The following is a 17,460-nucleotide window of genomic DNA, read 5'->3' as shown; positions in this document are numbered from 1 at the left end:
ATTAAAATAACTATTTACGTGGAATATTATTTCTAAATCTTTCTTTATTATTATTTATTTATATTTTTCTTGATGAAATAAATAAGAAAAATAATAATGTTGTTTTATATATATGATAGTTATTTAAATTATTTTATTTATGATTTTTATTGAGTGTGTAAATGAGTACCTGTGTTGACATAATAAATTAAAATATTCCCAGAATAGTTCCTTGCGCCACAGGTAACTACGATTAAGAAATACTAAGTAAATAGAGCAATATTGTAATAAGATTAGATAGTTTATTAAATAACACTTGCAAAGGTAGAACATATCTTATACTGCTTAAATGAAATGTCTAACGAAAAGAAATCTAATTGGGATTCCAGTCAATTGAGAAAATACAATCTCACTTTTACTGAAATCCCTCGATTCGATTGTGATGATCCTAGAACGGATGAACTGATTTCGCAACAGGTAAAACTATCATCTTAATAAGACTAATACTTATTTTATAAACTGCTTTGTAGAAACCTGTTGTTATTTTAAACTCAAATTTGGCCGCTTCAGCCCAAAAATGGAACTTGGAATATTTAGAAACACACATGGGAGATGCAGATTACACAGTATACTTATCAAGAAACCATAAATTTAAATATTTCGATGAGAAAAAGGTACAGAAATTAAATGGCGATATTGGAAAGGGAATTGATTTTATGCAACCAACAAAAAAAGTAGATATGAAATTATCCGAGTTTATTAGAAGACTGAAAGAATGGAAAAGAGGAGATGATAGGTAAATTAGATAAATAGATATAGAAATATTTAGTTATCTGTATATGATTAAATTAAATAAAAATTAATTTGGGAATCCTGTCAAAATGACATTTGTGATCATAACATTGTTTACTCTGCCATCTAGTGTTCATTTCCGTAATATTAATTTTTATATACAGTAAAGTGCCGATTATCTGTGAACCATGTAAATGGGGTTTGTAATCAGCTAGATGGGAAAATAATGAATGAAACAGTGAATATATGAAAAATGTAATGCTGAAGTGTTCTTTTCAGTAAAGAGTACTACAAGAGCTGATGTACTTACAGTCTGTATGTGTTGGTAAAAGCACAATACTTTGCAGAAATGTTACAAATCACTGAAAGATTTACACTTTACACTGTTCAATTTTTTGTAACATCTTATCAAACGTTATTAAAGTGAGGGGTTTAGTACCTGCCAAAATGTACAATGCTAATGAGACCGGCCTCTATTGGCGTGCAATACCCAAGAAAAAACTGCTTCTGGCTATAAAATTAGTAAAAATCGGATTACAGTGTTATGTTGTTCAAATGCTACTGAACAAGATAAGCTAAAATTATCTGTAATAGGGAAGTCAAAGTCGCCTAGAGCTTTAAAAGACATAAAAAAAAACTCCCAGTTGAATACTATAACAATCATTCTGCTTGGATAACACGAGACATTTTTGAAATGTGGTTTAAAAATAAATTTGTTCCACACGTAAAAAATATATGGACGACAACGGTCACGTAATAAAATCTTAATGTGACCCATAAGAAGTTAAAAAAGGGTATAATTACTTAACCGTTATAGACAATTAACAGTTTCAATATAGATTTTCTCAAATAAATATACAGGTGTATTTAAATTGACGCGAAAGATTTTAAGGGGTGATTTTTCAACGAAAATTAAACTTTTTGGTCAAAACCCCTTCTCCTCCAGGTTATAGCCCTCTGAAGTTATGGGTAAAAATCTGCAACTTTCTTATCTCTTGACATTTTACAACTAACAAATTGTTAGTTTGATCACAAAAAATAAAATAATGCTGAGATCAATTTAACATAACTTCATTTCTTTAACTAATAATAACCAATCTCTCAGTTAATTCATCTGAAAATTGGGAGAATTTCTAATTCTAGGAGAAAATATCAAAAAAGTTGCGTATTGAACCCCACTATTTAAATAAAGTTTTTAAATAGAAAAATGTAGACGTATTAAAAAGTTGTAATGCAAAGTATTATGGGGTTGATTTTTTCAGCCTCTTGTAAAAACATATTAGGTTTATAAAAATTGTCAAAAAATGTCACCTTATTAGTAATAGTTATCTGCCAAATTTCATCCTTCCAAATTCCTCCATAGTGGATTTATTAAAGAAAAACAATTTTTTCCCCTAATTTTAAAGGGCTGTAACTTGGAGGAGAAATGGTTTTCACCAAAAAGTTATATGAAAGACCCCCCTTAATTTTCGCAGAAAAATCATCCCTTAAAATCTTTCGCATCAATTTAGATACACCCTGTATATTTTTAGTCCTAACTCTATTATTTACTACAATAATAATGCATTTCGGTTACACAATACAAACAATAACAATATTATTTTACAGATAAGCATTTCTTCTAATATCAGTGACTTTTATGCTGCTGCATCTCGTTCGCCAGTTTATCTATTCTAGGTTCAATCGACTGATTTAATGCTATTCTCATTGTGGCATCAATGCTTTCAAGGCGATTTCTATACTTATTCTTAATAGCAGCAAGAGCTGAAAAGCGCTAAATATGTTGTTGCGAATGGTAGTAAACATTCGATTAACTTTTCAAGTAATGTTGGGTTTTCGGTTCGTATTTGCATCCAAAATTTGACTAAATTTGTTTGACTAATGAATTGCGCGTGAAGTAATTTATCATATAACAGCTTCATTAGTTTTTCTTCGTCTGACGAACACAAAATATTACTTTCGTCTTTTTAAAAACGGATTTTGTATCCACATGTTGTCTATGCGGATATCGTTATCAGGAGGAAAATAACTAAGAAATCTTTCTTTTCGGCATCGTCTTCTTTATGCAGCTCCCTATCTTCAATTATTTAAAGATAAGATGGGAACATATCAAATTCTCACCTATCATCTATTCGACCTCTCCAAATATCATTTTTTTCTGATAGAAGCTGCATCTTTCTTGTTGCATGTGAATAGGTTAGTCGAAAAAATATCAGCTAGGTAAGCAACCTTTGCGAGCAATACGTTGTTTTTGAAGTGTTCTGCTAGTGGTGAATTTTAGTTATTTAAGAGTATTTCTATTTCGGTTCTTAAGTTAAAAATCTTTTCAGTACCTTCCCTCTTGAAAGCCATCGTAAATGTGAATATAGTAATAAAATTTTGTGGTTTGAACCTACCTCTTCACAGAATAAAGCAAAAACTTCAGTCTGAACCGAATATGATTTACAATTTTCACACAGTGATCTAAAACTATGTCTAATTCTTTGTCTATATTTTTGGATACCAATTGTTCACGATGAAAAATGCAGTAGGTTTTTGTTATATTTTTATGCAATAGTTACCCAATTTGTGTAACAACACCTCTGTTTTTTCCTACCATCGCCGCTGCTCTATCCGTACATATACATTTATTCCAAGAAATATGATTAGACTCAAAGTTTGAATTTATGGTAGTAAAAACTTTAGAAGATGTAGTGTAGAATTGTAGTTTTAAGGTGAATAATTCCTGTTTCATGCCAACTCAAAATCAATATATCTTACGTATACTATCAATATAGCATTACTTGAAACATCTGTGGATTCATCTAACTGCCAGGCATAACATGGTGAATGTTTCAATTTTTCAATTAGTTGTAATTCCAGGTCATTTGAAATACTAAGTACTCATCTGCTTATTGTTTCAGCAGACATTGGAATATTGTTAATTTCCACAGCATATTCTTCACCAAACATTTCCCTACAAATTTCTTTGAAACATAGTTTCATTAGTACTTATCCTATAATACACGCTTTTTAAGTCTTAGCAATATGCAATGCTACTAAATAAGAACATTTGGCGATAAATATCTAGGTTCTTTTTTCATTATGCAACAAAACTAGGTTTAAATACAAAGTTAACCTGATTTAAAGTTACGAGTGTATTTTAAGGAGATTAACACAAAACAATTCGAGAAACTTGAGATCAAGTTTTTATGAGATGAATCAGCTGAAGAACATGAAATTGATAGTAATGAACCTTTAGATGTATTTTAATTGTTAAAAAATGTTCAGGGCTGTGAAGAACTGGATGATGAAAATATTCTGGACTCCCTAAATATTCACTCGAATGTTTTGGATTGTGATACCTTTTCTTAGAACAAAAATTAAACATTCGTATTTCAATAATTTTAAAAACGTCATGTAGTTTACAATTATCCGGTTTCTATTTTCCCCCAATTACCACAGTGAATCGGCACTGTACCGTATTTTTGATTTAATTCCAATTTCACAACGGAATCGTTTTTATTAGGTTATATCTTCAACAAGGATTAAATAATACGGTTGGTCCAGAAATCGTAAGAGATTTTGTAAATTTTAATTGGGAATTTTGTAATGGGAAACAATCCAAACACAATTGGGGACCTCTTACATACAATTTGCTTCTTATCGGGATGGAAGGAAATGTTACACCTTGCCATTATGATGAACAACAAAACTTGTTTGCTCAAATTTACGGATATAAAAGATGTATATTGTTCCCACCTAGCGAATTTGAGTGTTTGTATCCATATCCTGTTCATCATCCACATGATCGTCAAAGTATGGTATGTTTCATCTTTTTAGTTATTAAAATAATTATAATCTAAAAAAAATATGTTTAAGGTTGATTTTGATAAACCAGATTATAGTAAATTTCCAAAATTTAAAGATGCGAAAGCTTATGAAAGTGTTCTTGGTCCTGGTGAAGTTTTATATATACCAGTGTATTGGTGGCATCATATAGAATCGATAATGAGGGGTGGGCATACTATTACTGTAAATTTTTGGTATAAAGTAAGTCTTAATGTTTTTAAAAACGAATTTTATATTTTTGAAGAGTTATTTTTTTAGGATAGTCCAAATGCAAAAATATCGTATCCGTTAAAAGATTTTCAAAAAGTGGCTATAATGCGAAATATCGAAAAAATGTTGTTGGACGTTTTAAAAGATCCTAAAGAAGTTGGTCCGTTATTAAAAACTATGGTTTTGGGGCGATTTACGGAATGATATGGTATGGAAAATAAAAATTAAACCAATTGAATTATTTATTGCACACTTAAAATATCAGTATTATTATTGACCAGTGTGCATATGAATGAATGGTAATATAAGAGACAAAGTGACTTAAAAAGGTATTTTTAGGACAGCTATTAATGATAAATGGATAGTTTTTCTTTTCATTTTTTTTGCCATTTTTAATCCAAACTGGATTTTTAAGTAATTTTTTTTTCAATATAAATGTTATTCTTAATTAGCTAATTAATTGGTTGTTTGCAATTTAAAACTGTGATTTTTAAAGTGTATTATTATTTGAAAGAATTCGTAAAGAAAAACCAATTTGAGACTATTCTTTTAAAAACAATATCTTATTTGTATTTGCTAATAATAATAATCTATATTTTTATTTATTTATACGTAATTATAAAGGTAAATTCCAAAAACGTATTATTTCACCTTTTTTTCTTAATTTTATTCCGGTAATAAATCATCGCCTAATTGCTCATCACCAAAATCATCATATTCGGCTGGTTTTTCAAATCCAGTTCTTGGTCTTTGTGGTAAAGGTCCTAATGGATCGCTATAATGAGCATCTACAAATTTAATTATTTTTTAATAATAATAAATTGATTGATTAAATTTACCTATTATTGGTTGTCCAAAACCAGAATCTCCACTTCCGGCACTATCATGAAGTTGCACTAAACGTCCTGTTCTTTTAGCGCTTGATTCTAATCGAACATTTTCATGAACAGTACTAAAACCTGATCCTCCACGCGAAGATAGGCTACTTCCGCTTCTTATAGAACCTAAATTAATTTAATATATAAGGTTTCGTTTTGAACAAATTTGTAGGTTAAAATTTGTCATAGAGTTGATGATCTTTAGTACCTGGTCGACTACTAGAAACTCTTTCTCTAACTTCTTTAACTTTCTCTAACTTCTTTAATTCAAGCGCATAATCTTGAGCTTCTCTCATCCCCAAATCACTACAAAGCCTAACCAAAAACCTTAAACACTCTGAATTTTCAGGGAACATTTTATGAATTTCCTGATAAAGTATTAAAGCTTTATGGAGATTGCCACTTCTCCGATGACACCCAGCAACCATCATATGCCATTTAGGATTTCCCGGTTGCATTTGAGCCGCTTTTTCAAAATAAACCAAAGCTTTTTCAACGACTTGCATTTCTATGTAATAAGAACCTAACCAATCGATTACTGATAAATTTCCGGGATAATATCTAAACGCCTATAAAAAATACTTTCTTTACTAATTTTTTTATATCATTTTTTGTTTGATTTACATCATAATGGTAATGATGAGCTTGTTGTTTATCACCTTCCCCATCAAATAATTCGCCTAATTTTTGTATAGCGCCCGCATCAGCCGGTATTAATCCTAATAATTGTTGATAAGCTTCAGAAGCAGCTTCAGTATCACCAAGTCTTTCAAAAAGGCATGCTATTTGATAAACAACTTCAGGTAGAAGTGATAAAGAACCTGTAAATTTTTGGAAACACTCTAAAGAAGCTTCGTAATATCCTTGATGTTTTAAACAAAGCCCGAGGTTATAAAGTCCTTCTACGTTTGAAGGGTCACATTCTAAGGCATTTAAAAAATAATTTTTAGCGTCCTCAAGTTTTCCTTTAGTCAAAGCGCAAGCTCCTAAATTAACAAAACCTCCAGCGTTATAACCATCTCCTTGTTTTACAATGTTACCATATTTTTCAGCATTTTCATAATCACCTTGCTAAAAAAATCATTTAAAGTATTATTTTTTAAATGGCAATAAAGTATTATTACTAAATAATAAATAAAACTAAGATTAATAGCAGCACTTGTTGCAATCGCTTGCTCTTTATCCAAAACTTTCAATGTTTCAATGGCATCGTTTAATTGTCCTTGTTTTAAATAAACCACAGCTTTGTTTATTTCTAAATCCCCAGCAAGTTTAGCGTATTCGGAATTTTTAACTACTTCAACGCACCAATCATATCCAACACCAAATGATGATTCTATTAAAGGAGCTATTAATTTAGCTGCTGTTAAAATACTTGTTTCGGCTTCTGTTCGTCTATCTTTTTCATAAATGTGTAGAGGATCATTTTGTATTGCTGATGCTATCATTACATCTTCAGCATTATCCTGTAATAAATTAATAAATAATGTAGATTACAATAATACAGTAAAACCACGATATAATGGACCTCGTTAGAACGGGTATATTTTAATATAAATGTTAGCGCTCATAGATAGAATACAACTGTATTGGACATGTTGAAAAGAAAATTTGCTCTCCACTTTTCAATTTTTACAATTCGAAGCTTTAAACGCAATTTTCTCAAAACTATATCTATACAACTCTTGGAAAAGATATCTCAAAAACAAATATTGGTTAATTAGTTTGCATTATATCAATTACCAAAAATTAATAAGAAATTAATTGAAGTAAAGAATGTTAAGCAAGAATGTTAGCAGTTTTGTTTACAAATGTCAATCAACCCAAGAAAGAACGTTGGGTAGGGTTAGTATTCTTTTGTAATGTCAACTATAATCCTAAGATGGGTCAGATTTCTTTTGAAACCAAAATTATACCATGAAGGAATGTTAGGATAGGCCAGTTTTCTTTTGAACCTCTAATTGTACCATGAAGCAATGTTATGATAGGTCAGTTTTCTTTTGAAGCCCTCTTAAGAGACATACAGCTAAACTCGAATGTTTCTAGTGCTAGTGTTAGCTCTAATTTTAGTTGTTCTTCAGCGCTAGATTGTTGTATATTCTTATTGAACTAAAAGTAGAATTAACTAATACAGAACACAACGGTGTGGATAGCAGTTCGAATTTGTGTGCAATTAAACTTATTCATTCAAACAGTTTAAAGTGCAAATTAAAAATTTTTCATATAATGGACACTCCCTTCCCATATTAATCCATTATATCGAGGTTTGTAATTCATTTTTATTTTATTAACCTGCTCTAAGTTATATTTTTCTTCATCTTCAACATCTAATGGTATCGCTAATAAAAGAGAAAAAGCCATTTTCATCCTTTCTTTATCCTCCAACGCTCGACAACATAAAACAAGATGTAATCCAGCTTTATGATTGGGTTCTTCATTCATAATGTACTCCAAACCAGTTACAGCTTCTTCAAATTGATTCATTTCAACGAAAACCATGCTTATATTATGCATAATTTTTATTCTAAAACAAAATTAATCATTAAGTGTAATTAAAATTTGAAACACTACCTTAATTTTTTTTGGGTTGATGGAACTTGATCTAACGCCATTCGATACATTTTAATAGCTTTGTGATGTTGTCCTTGTTTATGATAAATGTTACCCATATTAACTTTTAATCGATAAGCATTTGTAAACATTCTATTCTTTGTGATCATTTGATAAGTGCTTAAAGCTTCACTATATAATTCATTATTTGTGTATTGATTTGCTAAAGTGAATAAAACTGAGTATGTGAGATCCATATTGTGATGATCACTTAATCCGGCTTGTTCTTGTATTCTAATCAAATTTCTTTCTTTATTAGAAGCTTCCTTAGCTTTCGATAATCCTAATTGAAAATTTCCTTCGCCGCTAGCAACGCAGGATTCTTCAACAAGTTGCATTATTTTTTCTTCTTGAATGCGCACTTTTCCTTCTGGGCTATCATCTTTTTGTAATTCCGTAGGTGAAGTTATTAACGCCTCTTGATTTAGTGGATCAAATATAGGTTTTTGTGATGTGTATCCAGCACCTCGCACAGCAGTCATTGGTCTATTAACATTATCGGATGTCATGGGCCTAAACCCGGCTGTTCCAGGTTTAACTGGTAAAATTGCGGTACCTTGACGTTGATACTAAAAGTTTATAAACACATATATTGATTGCAAACGCTTTAATTAAGGTAAAAGTACCCCAGTTGAGAGTCCCAATCGCATTGAAGAATTAAGTCTCCGACTTGCCAAAGCACTCCTTGGTATGGCGTCATCTTCATATACAGGGGCTGGTTTACTAAAGAGTGCTTTAAGATCTTCGTCTTCTTCCGTGAAATTTAAAGGAATTTTGCTCATTTTTAGATGATTTTTTAAGGTTATTTAGTGGTTGCTATGTTTGTATTGACCCATAAAGTATACATAAATCGGGAAAATTCTTGATTATTTAAAAATGTTGTGTACAAAAGCTATTTATTTATTAACATATTAATTTTAACTTTTAGTTTATTTAAATAAAATCGAAATTTTATTTTAAATTGAAAATAATGTTTTGAAAACATGCGCACAAATCTTGCGCAATCGTAAAGTTGTCAGTGGTCATGGAATGGCCGTCCTGTAAACATTACCGGCACATAACGAAGATGGTTTTAATTAATTTTGTGCATATTTAGTCTGAAATGAGACGGTTCGTGTGGTTAAAGTGTTCGGATTACTTTCAGAACGATTTAAATGATTCGTAAAGGGTGAAAAACGTGTAGTTTGTCAACCGATTTTCTCAGGTTCGATAGTAGTCGGCGACAATGGCGGACACGACAAGGTACAACGAGTTGTGTAGGTTGTGCGGTGAGAAAATCAATGAAATATTAGCGGTGAACATTTTCACCAACGACGGCACCTCCCGACAATTAGATAAGAAAATCGGCGAATGTTTACCCGTTCATGTAAGTAAAATAACAAGAAATTTTCCCCTTTTTTCAATCATATAATTTGGATTATCGACGGTAGCCATGATGAATTTTACCCAAAAACTTTGGATATCCACTCATAGAGGGCACTAAATTTCAGTCAATAGACAGTCCCAGATATCTTAGAACTTGGATGATTATATGTCGCAATCCCACCACGAGAGGGCATTAGCGTCTATACTGAAATAATTTAATTAAACTAACAATTTTGTTATTAATAGTGGGAATGATGAGAGACAGTAATAACAATTATTACAAGTATCATTTTTTTTAATTTAAAACGTATAAATCCCAATTTGTGTTATACATATTTTTAAATTTGCCGCTAAGAATTTTAAAAGTTGAAGTTTGTTCAGAATGACAAATGTAAACGTCACTTTAAAGTGATTTTTCGGTAAGAGTATAATAAAGTAATAATGGTTTGATTAAATAATTAGATTATAATTGTCATTATAGCTTTGTTTCAGCTAACGTTATATGTAACTGGCTGGAAGCTCATCAGATGCAATCTCACATGTCATATATTATGATGCAGGGAAATTCAAACGTGGCGGCATTATTTGACAGGCGTAATTGCATCTGAGGAATTCCCAACCAGTCTAAACGTTAATTTGAGTGGCTCCAAGCAGTTATTGTGTGATTGGAGCTTTTATATATATATCCAATCCAACCTGTATTCTAGTGGTTCGGTTCTTAGCTGAATAATTTCAAAATATCCCCAACAGATGGCGCCACATGCGTTCAATTTTTATACGAAATTTTTTTACATTTCTACTAAGCTATTTTCTATGGTCAATAGATGGCGCTAAGTTAAATTTTTTCAAATTTCAGATACACGAAGCTGACCAACTTCCAAAAATGATATGCGACCAATGCGCTTATAAATTAGATTTATTTTTTGATTTTCGAGAACGATCGTTACGCACCGAATCTTTATTAATTGACCTTTACAAACAATTAAATGCGGTAACGGAAGAATTAATGATGGTTCAACAACACCATTTATTAAACGAAAATATGCATGAAGTTAGCGAACTCGAATTGAATCAACTCGAACACCGCGACGCTTTAATTGTTGAACACCAAATAATCGATATAAACAGTCATGCTTTATCCTCAATCGAAATCAATCATCACGAATTAAGTCAAACGGTGAACGGTCATAATTTACAGGTACAAGAAACAATGATCGTTAACAATTCTAGGTATAGCGAAGAGTTGATTCATCAACATAATCAATTATACACATCCCAAGCTGCTTATGCATCATTAAATGATATTACGTTAAGTAACGCAGTTGTACAAGAAAAAGATACTCATTTTAGTACCGATATACACACAGTACTCGATGTACAATCGAATTTACAAAAACCTGAAAGTATTTTAACTCAAAAACAATACGAAATTGATTCACCAACAATGAACGATTCAAATGAATACATTAAACATGAAGATAGTAACAGCGAATGTAGGTTATTAATCGACGAAGGTCAACATCATGTATTTATTGGGGTTGATTGCGAAGAATACATGGACGACGTCACAATTGACGATGAAAAAACGGTGGTTGATACAATTGAAATATGTAATATTTGTAAAAAAAATTTTACAAAAGACGATTTTACAGCTCATTATGAACAACATTTTTTAAAATGCATTGTTTGCAGCGCTGTTCTTTCTAATAAGGAAGCTTTAGAAAATCATTCAAAAGAAGTACACGGAGATACAACCGAAACTATTAAGGTAATAACATTATAATTTAACTTTTTTGTTATTTTAATACAATTATTTTTGATAGAAAAATATTAAAGATCGCTTAAAAAGAGATTCACGAAAAGGTAACGAATCAGAAACTGAAATTGAAGAAGACGAAAGTGATGAAAAAATTGAAGAAACGGAAAACAAAACTAAACCAAAACCTAAAAGGGGTTATCCTAAAGTTTGTGATATTTGCGGGAAATCTTATAAGAGTAATTATAAATTGGCGGAACATATGAGAAAACATACGGGTGAGAAACCTTTTAAATGCGGAACTTGTGATAAAGCGTTTAGGTCAAAAATTGGGTTGGCACAACATGAAGCTAAACATACAGGTGATATCATAAAAAAAAGAAAACGTTAAGAAATCTAATAATCAATTTATTAGGTCAATATGATTATGCTTGTTCGACGTGTGGTAAAGGGTTTCAATGCAAAAGTTATTTAATGGTACATCAAAGAGTACATTCAGATGTTAAACCTTATCCATGTACAACTTGCGGACAAAATTTTAAAACAAAACAATCCTTAATGGATCATACTAATAGACATTTAGGTGTTAAACCATATATTTGTGATATATGCGGAAGAGGATTTATAACAAAAGGTTATTTTTTATATATTAAGTGTTTTTATTGTCAACTATAAGTTTACAATATTTTCCATTACAATATATACCTCTTCCTCCCACCTCTCGTCCCACTCTTTCAGAATCTGCCTTTGGTTCCTTTCCTTTTCTCTCAGCTCGCTACATCCTCAACATATATTCTAGCGCCTCTTCCTTCTCTCAGTCCCTTCCTTCATCAAGTATTTTGGAAGCCCCTCCGTCATTATGTCCCCATATATTTCATTGTATCTTCCCTCTCTTATCTGCGTCCTTCTCTCCTGTCTCTGGACGTCCCAATCCCTGTCGCGTACCTCTCCGCACATCTCCATCCCTTCTCTTCTTCTGTTATTTACCTCTGCCTCCGAATAACCCGTCCTTTTGTAATATTCCCTCCTCTCTCCTTTACCATATCTAATCTTCCCCTCCCTAACTTCCAACACTCCCACAGAATGGTCTTCTATCTATAATTCCTTCATATTTAACTGCTTCTCTGCCCGCCTCCACCCTCATTTCATCCACCTTCACTTCCTCCCTCACAATATACCCCGTGTTTCCCTCGCCAGCCCAGAACCCACCTTCTGTACTGATTCTGTACGTCCTCCAGAATATCCTGCCTCTTCCATCCCCAAACTTCCGCCTCATACATCATTGCACTTTTTTTTTAGATTTTGTTCAAATAAAATCATATAATATTGATAAAATCATTATAAATGTTATATGGAAATATCCCTGAAACGGCAAAAATAGTGATAGGTCTTTTTTTGTTTGAGTAGAGTTCAAGCATATAAAAAGACGAATTCAATCTAGTTGGAATATCTTGTATTAAAAGTTTGGACGGTATTTGAAACTGTTTTTGTATCAATTTTATCTTACTACATGATGATGGTGAATGACTAAAGTGACCTACGATTTTACCACATTTATTAATCAACTCCTTTATCTCTTCTACAGATATGTTGGCGTTTATAACAACTAATTTCAATTCCAAAATCTTTTGTGGCTTTCTTCGTGTTGGCGCCACTATCCCTCAGTATTAGAGGTATTTGTGTAGAATATTTTCACTAGTATGACTTTCAAGCATGTTGCAAATGTGCGGAACATAATGTTAATCGAACACGTCATTGATAAAATGGATGGTAAAGCTTATGTAACTGGTTACATAACTATTTGTCCAGATGTCAAATGTAAAGCTTCGACAGCAATCATTCAAAGTAGGAATAATAGTATGGTAACTCTTCTCGTCACCGCGACCTATAAGATCGATTGTAACTTAATCCCTCCAAAAGTTTAAGGCAAATGTAGGTCCTTTATGAACTTTAGTATTGCTCTAAAAAAGAAAATTTTGTGTCTTAGGCGGCCTCTGGCGACACATTCACACATCATTCACACGTCGTTGCAAAATCGATAAGTTTGATTCTCAGCTTGTCCAAGATGGAAGAGGTGGTATGTTAGGGGCGCATGGCCGGCCAGGAAACCTAAAAGCGACTTTAGATTCCCTTTGCTGAGGTATAAAACCTCTTTGGTGACCTTCTGTGACCTGGAAATTCTTTCCAGCTTAATGTTCGATCAACGTCTTCGGGAAATCTGGCCGCTCCACATATTGATTCTCTTGTCTAATGTGGATTTTGGGTAACCTAATACTGATAATTTTGTCTATTTATTTGTCCGCTCAATGTAAATGTTTCCTCGACGAAGTCTTCGTCGTCATTGCAACATTGTTGCTATAAATGGCGGAAAAAATTTAAAATCTCCAGCAAGTCAATGCAAAAAATTTAAATCCGTCAGGAATTTTTCCATCAACCATTTATAATGGTTTTATCGCCTATATCACGTAATTTACGGGCGCTCTCTATATATTAATATAAATAAATTTTTATGTTTAGGTTTGTTAAGAGCACATCAAAAAACGCATACAGGTGAAGACAACCGGAAATATTCTTGCACCGTTTGTAATAAAATGTTTGTTTCAAAAAGTTATTTACAAACCCATATGAAAATTCATACCGGCGAAAAACCTTATCCATGTAATGTATGTGGTAAAGGATTTTTAACAAGAGTTGATCTTCGAATCCATTCAACCATGCATACAGGTGAAAAATCTTATATGTGCGAGATTTGTGGAAAAGCTTTTGCAAGAAGAGACGCGTTACGGTGTCATAGAAGATCTCACACTGGTGAAAGACCATATGCGTATGTATTTAGATATCGTTAATGTTTATTGTTTGATTTATTGATGATTATTATTTAGATGTGATATTTGTGGGCAAACATTTACTCAATTCTCACCAATGATGATTCATAAACGATTACACACGGGAGAACGACCTTATTCTTGCGAAGTATGCAACAGAAAGTTTATAACACGATCCTCAATGTCCACGCATTTAAAGAAACACAATGTTAAACAAGAGAATGGTTGATTTGTGTAAGGAAAGTAATATTTAAAAAAGACTGAATGTATTGAAAAGAATTGAAATAAAAAAGAAAAATGTTTGAAAATTATGGAAATGTTGCTATATTTTTTACATTTTTCCTTTTTTCTATAATTCATCCGTGGTTTTATATTTATCGGTGCGAAAATGCGATAAAGCGCGGTGCCCGCCTCACAACGCGCAGAGGGCAAACCGGGTGAAAAGAACGCCAATACATTATGCGGCTACACTGAGTGGACATGATGTATTATTCATGTTGTGTTTTAAATGTTTGACGGTAGATTCTTAAAAAACGAAGACAATAACAGGTATGTTATTTAGCAAGAACTATTCATTTAGTGTTTTCATAATATGTTTGTTTATATTGTTATGAACAATAATATATTTAGTTAACTCTGATGTCTCAATTTTAAAGTTTTAAGTGATAACGTGAAGAAAGACCAGCGGACGTTCAGTTATTTACTTTTAGTAAGTAGGAAAGTAGAAGGAAAGAGAAAAAACAGTTATTTTTAATCACACTAACAGATACTTTATCAATTATTATTTCAACGTGCAAGCTATTTTCAAATCCCTCGAGTTCTTTGAGCTTTAATGATAACAATCGAAGCGTTTGATGAAACTTTAGAAACGGGAAATACAAATACAATCATTTTAAGACATCTTTTACTGAATGTTCTAGGTGATGACACAAACAATGCCAGAGAAAAAGGTGTGACGCTACTTTACTTTCTTGTCATCACACTGGCACCGAAACTTATTCCAATTTTTGAGTGTAATCGACTTTGATAGTTCCCAACGTTCTAAGCAGAACCACAATCTCATCTAAGAATGCTATAATAGGAACCCGCACATCAAAATATGATGAAATGAATACTAGAATAGTGTAATTGGAATTAGTGTTGATTTACCCACCATTATTGTGAATTTTGAGCGTGATTATACAATGTGAAAGGAATCGTTTGTGCATCTTCTTTGCTATGACATTAATCATTCTCATAGCAATTATTGCTATAATATTAAATCTATTGATTTGTTGAAGTTCTAGAAGTTCGTCAAATAACAAGAAAGAGCGATGGTTTTATTGCTACAGAGTAAGATGTCTTGCACTGATTCCAGGAATATTATAATATAATAGTTTTTATTAGTAAAAGAACTTTCTCTGTGGATGTTGTCTCATTTAAGCAGTGTTGCATAACCAAGGCTTTGAATGGTGCCAGATGAATTATTTTATATATAAGGGGATACACATAGCTCAAATATGTGTAGAAAGGTGTAGTTGAAAGCTAATAAGTGGAGTGGTTTTATCAACGATATGAACATGCCTCTTGTGGACATGAGCCTGCATTAGATTAATAGTCTGTTAATAGGTTAAAAAAAAAATGATTTTGATTGAAAGTGTAAAACATATTCTTCTTATTTATTAAAAAACAAAAAAAAAGGCAACGGCACGCGGTGTTCCCAAGCGGTCACCCATCCAAGTACTAACCGCGCCCGACAGTGGTTAACTTCGGTGATCAGACGAGAACCGGTACATTCACTGTGGTATGGCCGTTGCCTGCGTATAATACATCATGTCAGCTTACGTTTGACCTTAATAGTACCACTTCAGATTTACAGGATGAAGTATGTTTAAATGTTTGTCGTGAAAATACACTGCATTACATACGTCGTGTTGCAACATAATAATATATTATGATGATGGCGGAGTCATGACAAAGATATCAGTTTATTCCACCAACTAGGACGAAAAATCTTATGTGTTCAGAGTGTTAGAACATAGGAGAAGTAACCTGAAGGTTACTTGAATTTTAGTGAATTGCAAATTTAACAGGTTGAAAGTAAAATTTACATTTCAGTTTTCAAGTTGACAGTGAAATCTTTTGCAATATACACGCATTATTTAGACGCCAATGTAATTGTACTGCCGAGACAACCGTTGAAGTACACAGTAAGCAACAGGAAGTAAAATCTTCAAAAAAAAAGGCAACGGCACGCGGTGTTCCCAAGCGGTCACCCATCCAAGTACTAACCGCGCCCGACAGTGGTTAACTTCGGTGATCAGACGAGAACCGGTACGTTCACTGTGGTATGGCCGTTGCCTGCGTACAATACATCATGCTAGCTGAATGTTTATATATAAAAGGTTGTCTAGGTTCGTACGCAACCATACTTCGCATTACGTCACATGTGGAAAATAATACCGCCAAACAATTCAAATCAAACAAATGCATGGAGCACCACATGGCCATGAGGTTGCGTGCGCAATCCGTGATCACTTACGTCACGAAACACTCCTGCTCTTGCCCCTCGCCCACAAACTAAAATCAAAGTATTGCAGCATAGGAACTTAATGTACCACTGTCGGTACATTCACTATAGTATGGCCGTTGCCTGTGTATAAAATTTCATGCCAGCTTACGTTTGACCATAATAGTGTCATTTCAGATTTACACGATGTGTTCGTCAGGAAAATACAACACATTACATACGTCGTGTCGGGCAATGTGTTGCATTGCGTTGCAATATAATAATATGTTACTACGACGAAAAATCTTATGTATTCCTGCTTCCAGCAACTCAAGTAAACGAGCGATTAGTTTCGCAAACAGAAGTTAGATAAGTAATCTGAAGGGTGAGAATATAGATATCATTCCGCAGGAATATTTTATAATTCACATTTTAGGTTTTACGTTGGTGGAATATATTATTGTATTGCAACGCAATGCAACATTTTGCCCGAAACAACGTCTGTAACAGTCTGTAATGCGTTGTATTTTCCCGACAACACATTGTGAAAATCTGAAGTGTCACTATTATGTCCAAACGTAAGCTAGTATGAAGTTTTATACACAGGCAACGGCCATACTACAGTGAATGTACCGGTTCTCGTCCGATCACCGAAGTTAACCACTGTCAGGCGCGGTTAGTACTTGGATGGGTGACCGCTTGGGAACACCGCGTGGCGTTGCCTTT

General features: G+C 32.7%; 3 protein-coding genes and 3 non-coding genes across 7 annotated transcripts; 3 read left to right on the top strand and 3 right to left on the bottom strand.

The window, feature by feature from the left end:
* Positions 1-158: 158 nt before the first annotated feature.
* Positions 159-5,454, top strand: LOC111425717 (hypoxia-inducible factor 1-alpha inhibitor-like). Of its 2 annotated transcripts, none has more exons than XM_023059936.2 (5): positions 159-456; positions 510-775; positions 4,280-4,574; positions 4,633-4,803; positions 4,847-4,978. In XM_023059936.2, the coding sequence occupies exons 1-5, from the start codon at positions 334-336 to the stop codon at positions 4,892-4,894; spliced, it is 903 nt and encodes a 300-aa protein (XP_022915704.1). In that variant the 5' UTR covers positions 159-333; the 3' UTR covers positions 4,895-4,978. The 2 variants fall into 2 exon arrangements, with proteins under 2 accessions (XP_022915704.1, XP_022915703.1); XM_023059935.2 differs by having other exon boundaries at positions 164-456; positions 4,861-5,454.
* A 24-nt stretch (positions 5,455-5,478) lies between these two features.
* On the bottom strand, positions 5,479-9,279 carry LOC111425715 (intraflagellar transport protein 88-like protein nompB). The gene is made up of 8 exons (XM_023059932.2): positions 8,927-9,279; positions 8,262-8,869; positions 7,983-8,214; positions 6,815-7,156; positions 6,315-6,761; positions 5,899-6,259; positions 5,652-5,816; positions 5,479-5,600 (listed from the first exon to the last, which is right to left on the bottom strand). The coding sequence occupies exons 1-8, from the start codon at positions 9,080-9,082 to the stop codon at positions 5,479-5,481; spliced, it is 2,433 nt and encodes an 810-aa protein (XP_022915700.2). The 5' UTR covers positions 9,083-9,279.
* A 43-nt stretch (positions 9,280-9,322) lies between these two features.
* LOC111425716 (zinc finger protein 260-like) lies at positions 9,323-14,557 on the top strand. The gene is made up of 6 exons (XM_023059934.2): positions 9,323-9,666; positions 10,522-11,433; positions 11,489-11,783; positions 11,837-12,055; positions 13,939-14,245; positions 14,304-14,557. The coding sequence occupies exons 1-6, from the start codon at positions 9,526-9,528 to the stop codon at positions 14,473-14,475; spliced, it is 2,046 nt and encodes a 681-aa protein (XP_022915702.1). The 5' UTR covers positions 9,323-9,525; the 3' UTR covers positions 14,476-14,557.
* A 1,367-nt stretch (positions 14,558-15,924) lies between these two features.
* Positions 15,925-16,043, bottom strand: LOC111422436 (5S ribosomal RNA). Its single transcript, XR_002707325.1, has one exon. It is a non-coding gene; the product is annotated as a 5S ribosomal RNA (ribosomal RNA).
* A 425-nt stretch (positions 16,044-16,468) lies between these two features.
* LOC111425815 (5S ribosomal RNA) lies at positions 16,469-16,587 on the bottom strand. The gene has a single exon (XR_002707738.2). It is a non-coding gene; the product is annotated as a 5S ribosomal RNA (ribosomal RNA).
* A 752-nt stretch (positions 16,588-17,339) lies between these two features.
* Positions 17,340-17,458, top strand: LOC111422437 (5S ribosomal RNA). Its single transcript, XR_002707326.2, has one exon. It is a non-coding gene; the product is annotated as a 5S ribosomal RNA (ribosomal RNA).
* Positions 17,459-17,460: the final 2 nt, after the last annotated feature.

The sequence above is a fragment of the Onthophagus taurus genome, chromosome 1, assembly GCF_036711975.1.
Source record: "Onthophagus taurus isolate NC chromosome 1, IU_Otau_3.0, whole genome shotgun sequence".
NCBI classification, from domain to species: Eukaryota; Metazoa; Arthropoda; class Insecta; order Coleoptera; family Scarabaeidae; genus Onthophagus; species Onthophagus taurus.
The sequence above is the reverse complement of the archived record's forward strand: the minus strand, read 5'-3'. Positions and strand labels throughout refer to the sequence as shown.

Bases quoted from the DNA above. Each gene is read 5' to 3' on its own strand.
- LOC111425715 (XM_023059932.2), bottom strand. From the start codon at position 9,082: ATGAGCAAAATTCCTTTAAATTTCACGGAAGAAGACGAAGATCTTAAA. The intron at 6,260-6,314 runs GTAAATCAAACA...TATTTTTTATAG, and splicing joins CTCATCATTACCATTATGAT to GCGTTTAGATATTATCCCGG. The intron at 5,601-5,651 runs GTAAATTTAATC...TTAAATTTGTAG, and splicing joins TTTTGGACAACCAATAATAG to ATGCTCATTATAGCGATCCA.
- LOC111425717 (XM_023059935.2), top strand. From the start codon at position 334: ATGTCTAACGAAAAGAAATCTAATTGGGATTCCAGTCAATTGAGAAAA. The intron at 776-4,279 runs GTAAATTAGATA...CGTTTTTATTAG, and splicing joins TGGAAAAGAGGAGATGATAG to GTTATATCTTCAACAAGGAT. The intron at 4,804-4,860 runs GTAAGTCTTAAT...TTATTTTTTTAG, and splicing joins CTGTAAATTTTTGGTATAAA to GATAGTCCAAATGCAAAAAT.
- LOC111425716 (XM_023059934.2), top strand. From the start codon at position 9,526: ATGGCGGACACGACAAGGTACAACGAGTTGTGTAGGTTGTGCGGTGAG. The intron at 9,667-10,521 runs GTAAGTAAAATA...TTCAAATTTCAG, and splicing joins GCGAATGTTTACCCGTTCAT to ATACACGAAGCTGACCAACT. The intron at 11,784-11,836 runs GTGATATCATAA...TCAATTTATTAG, and splicing joins ACATGAAGCTAAACATACAG to GTCAATATGATTATGCTTGT.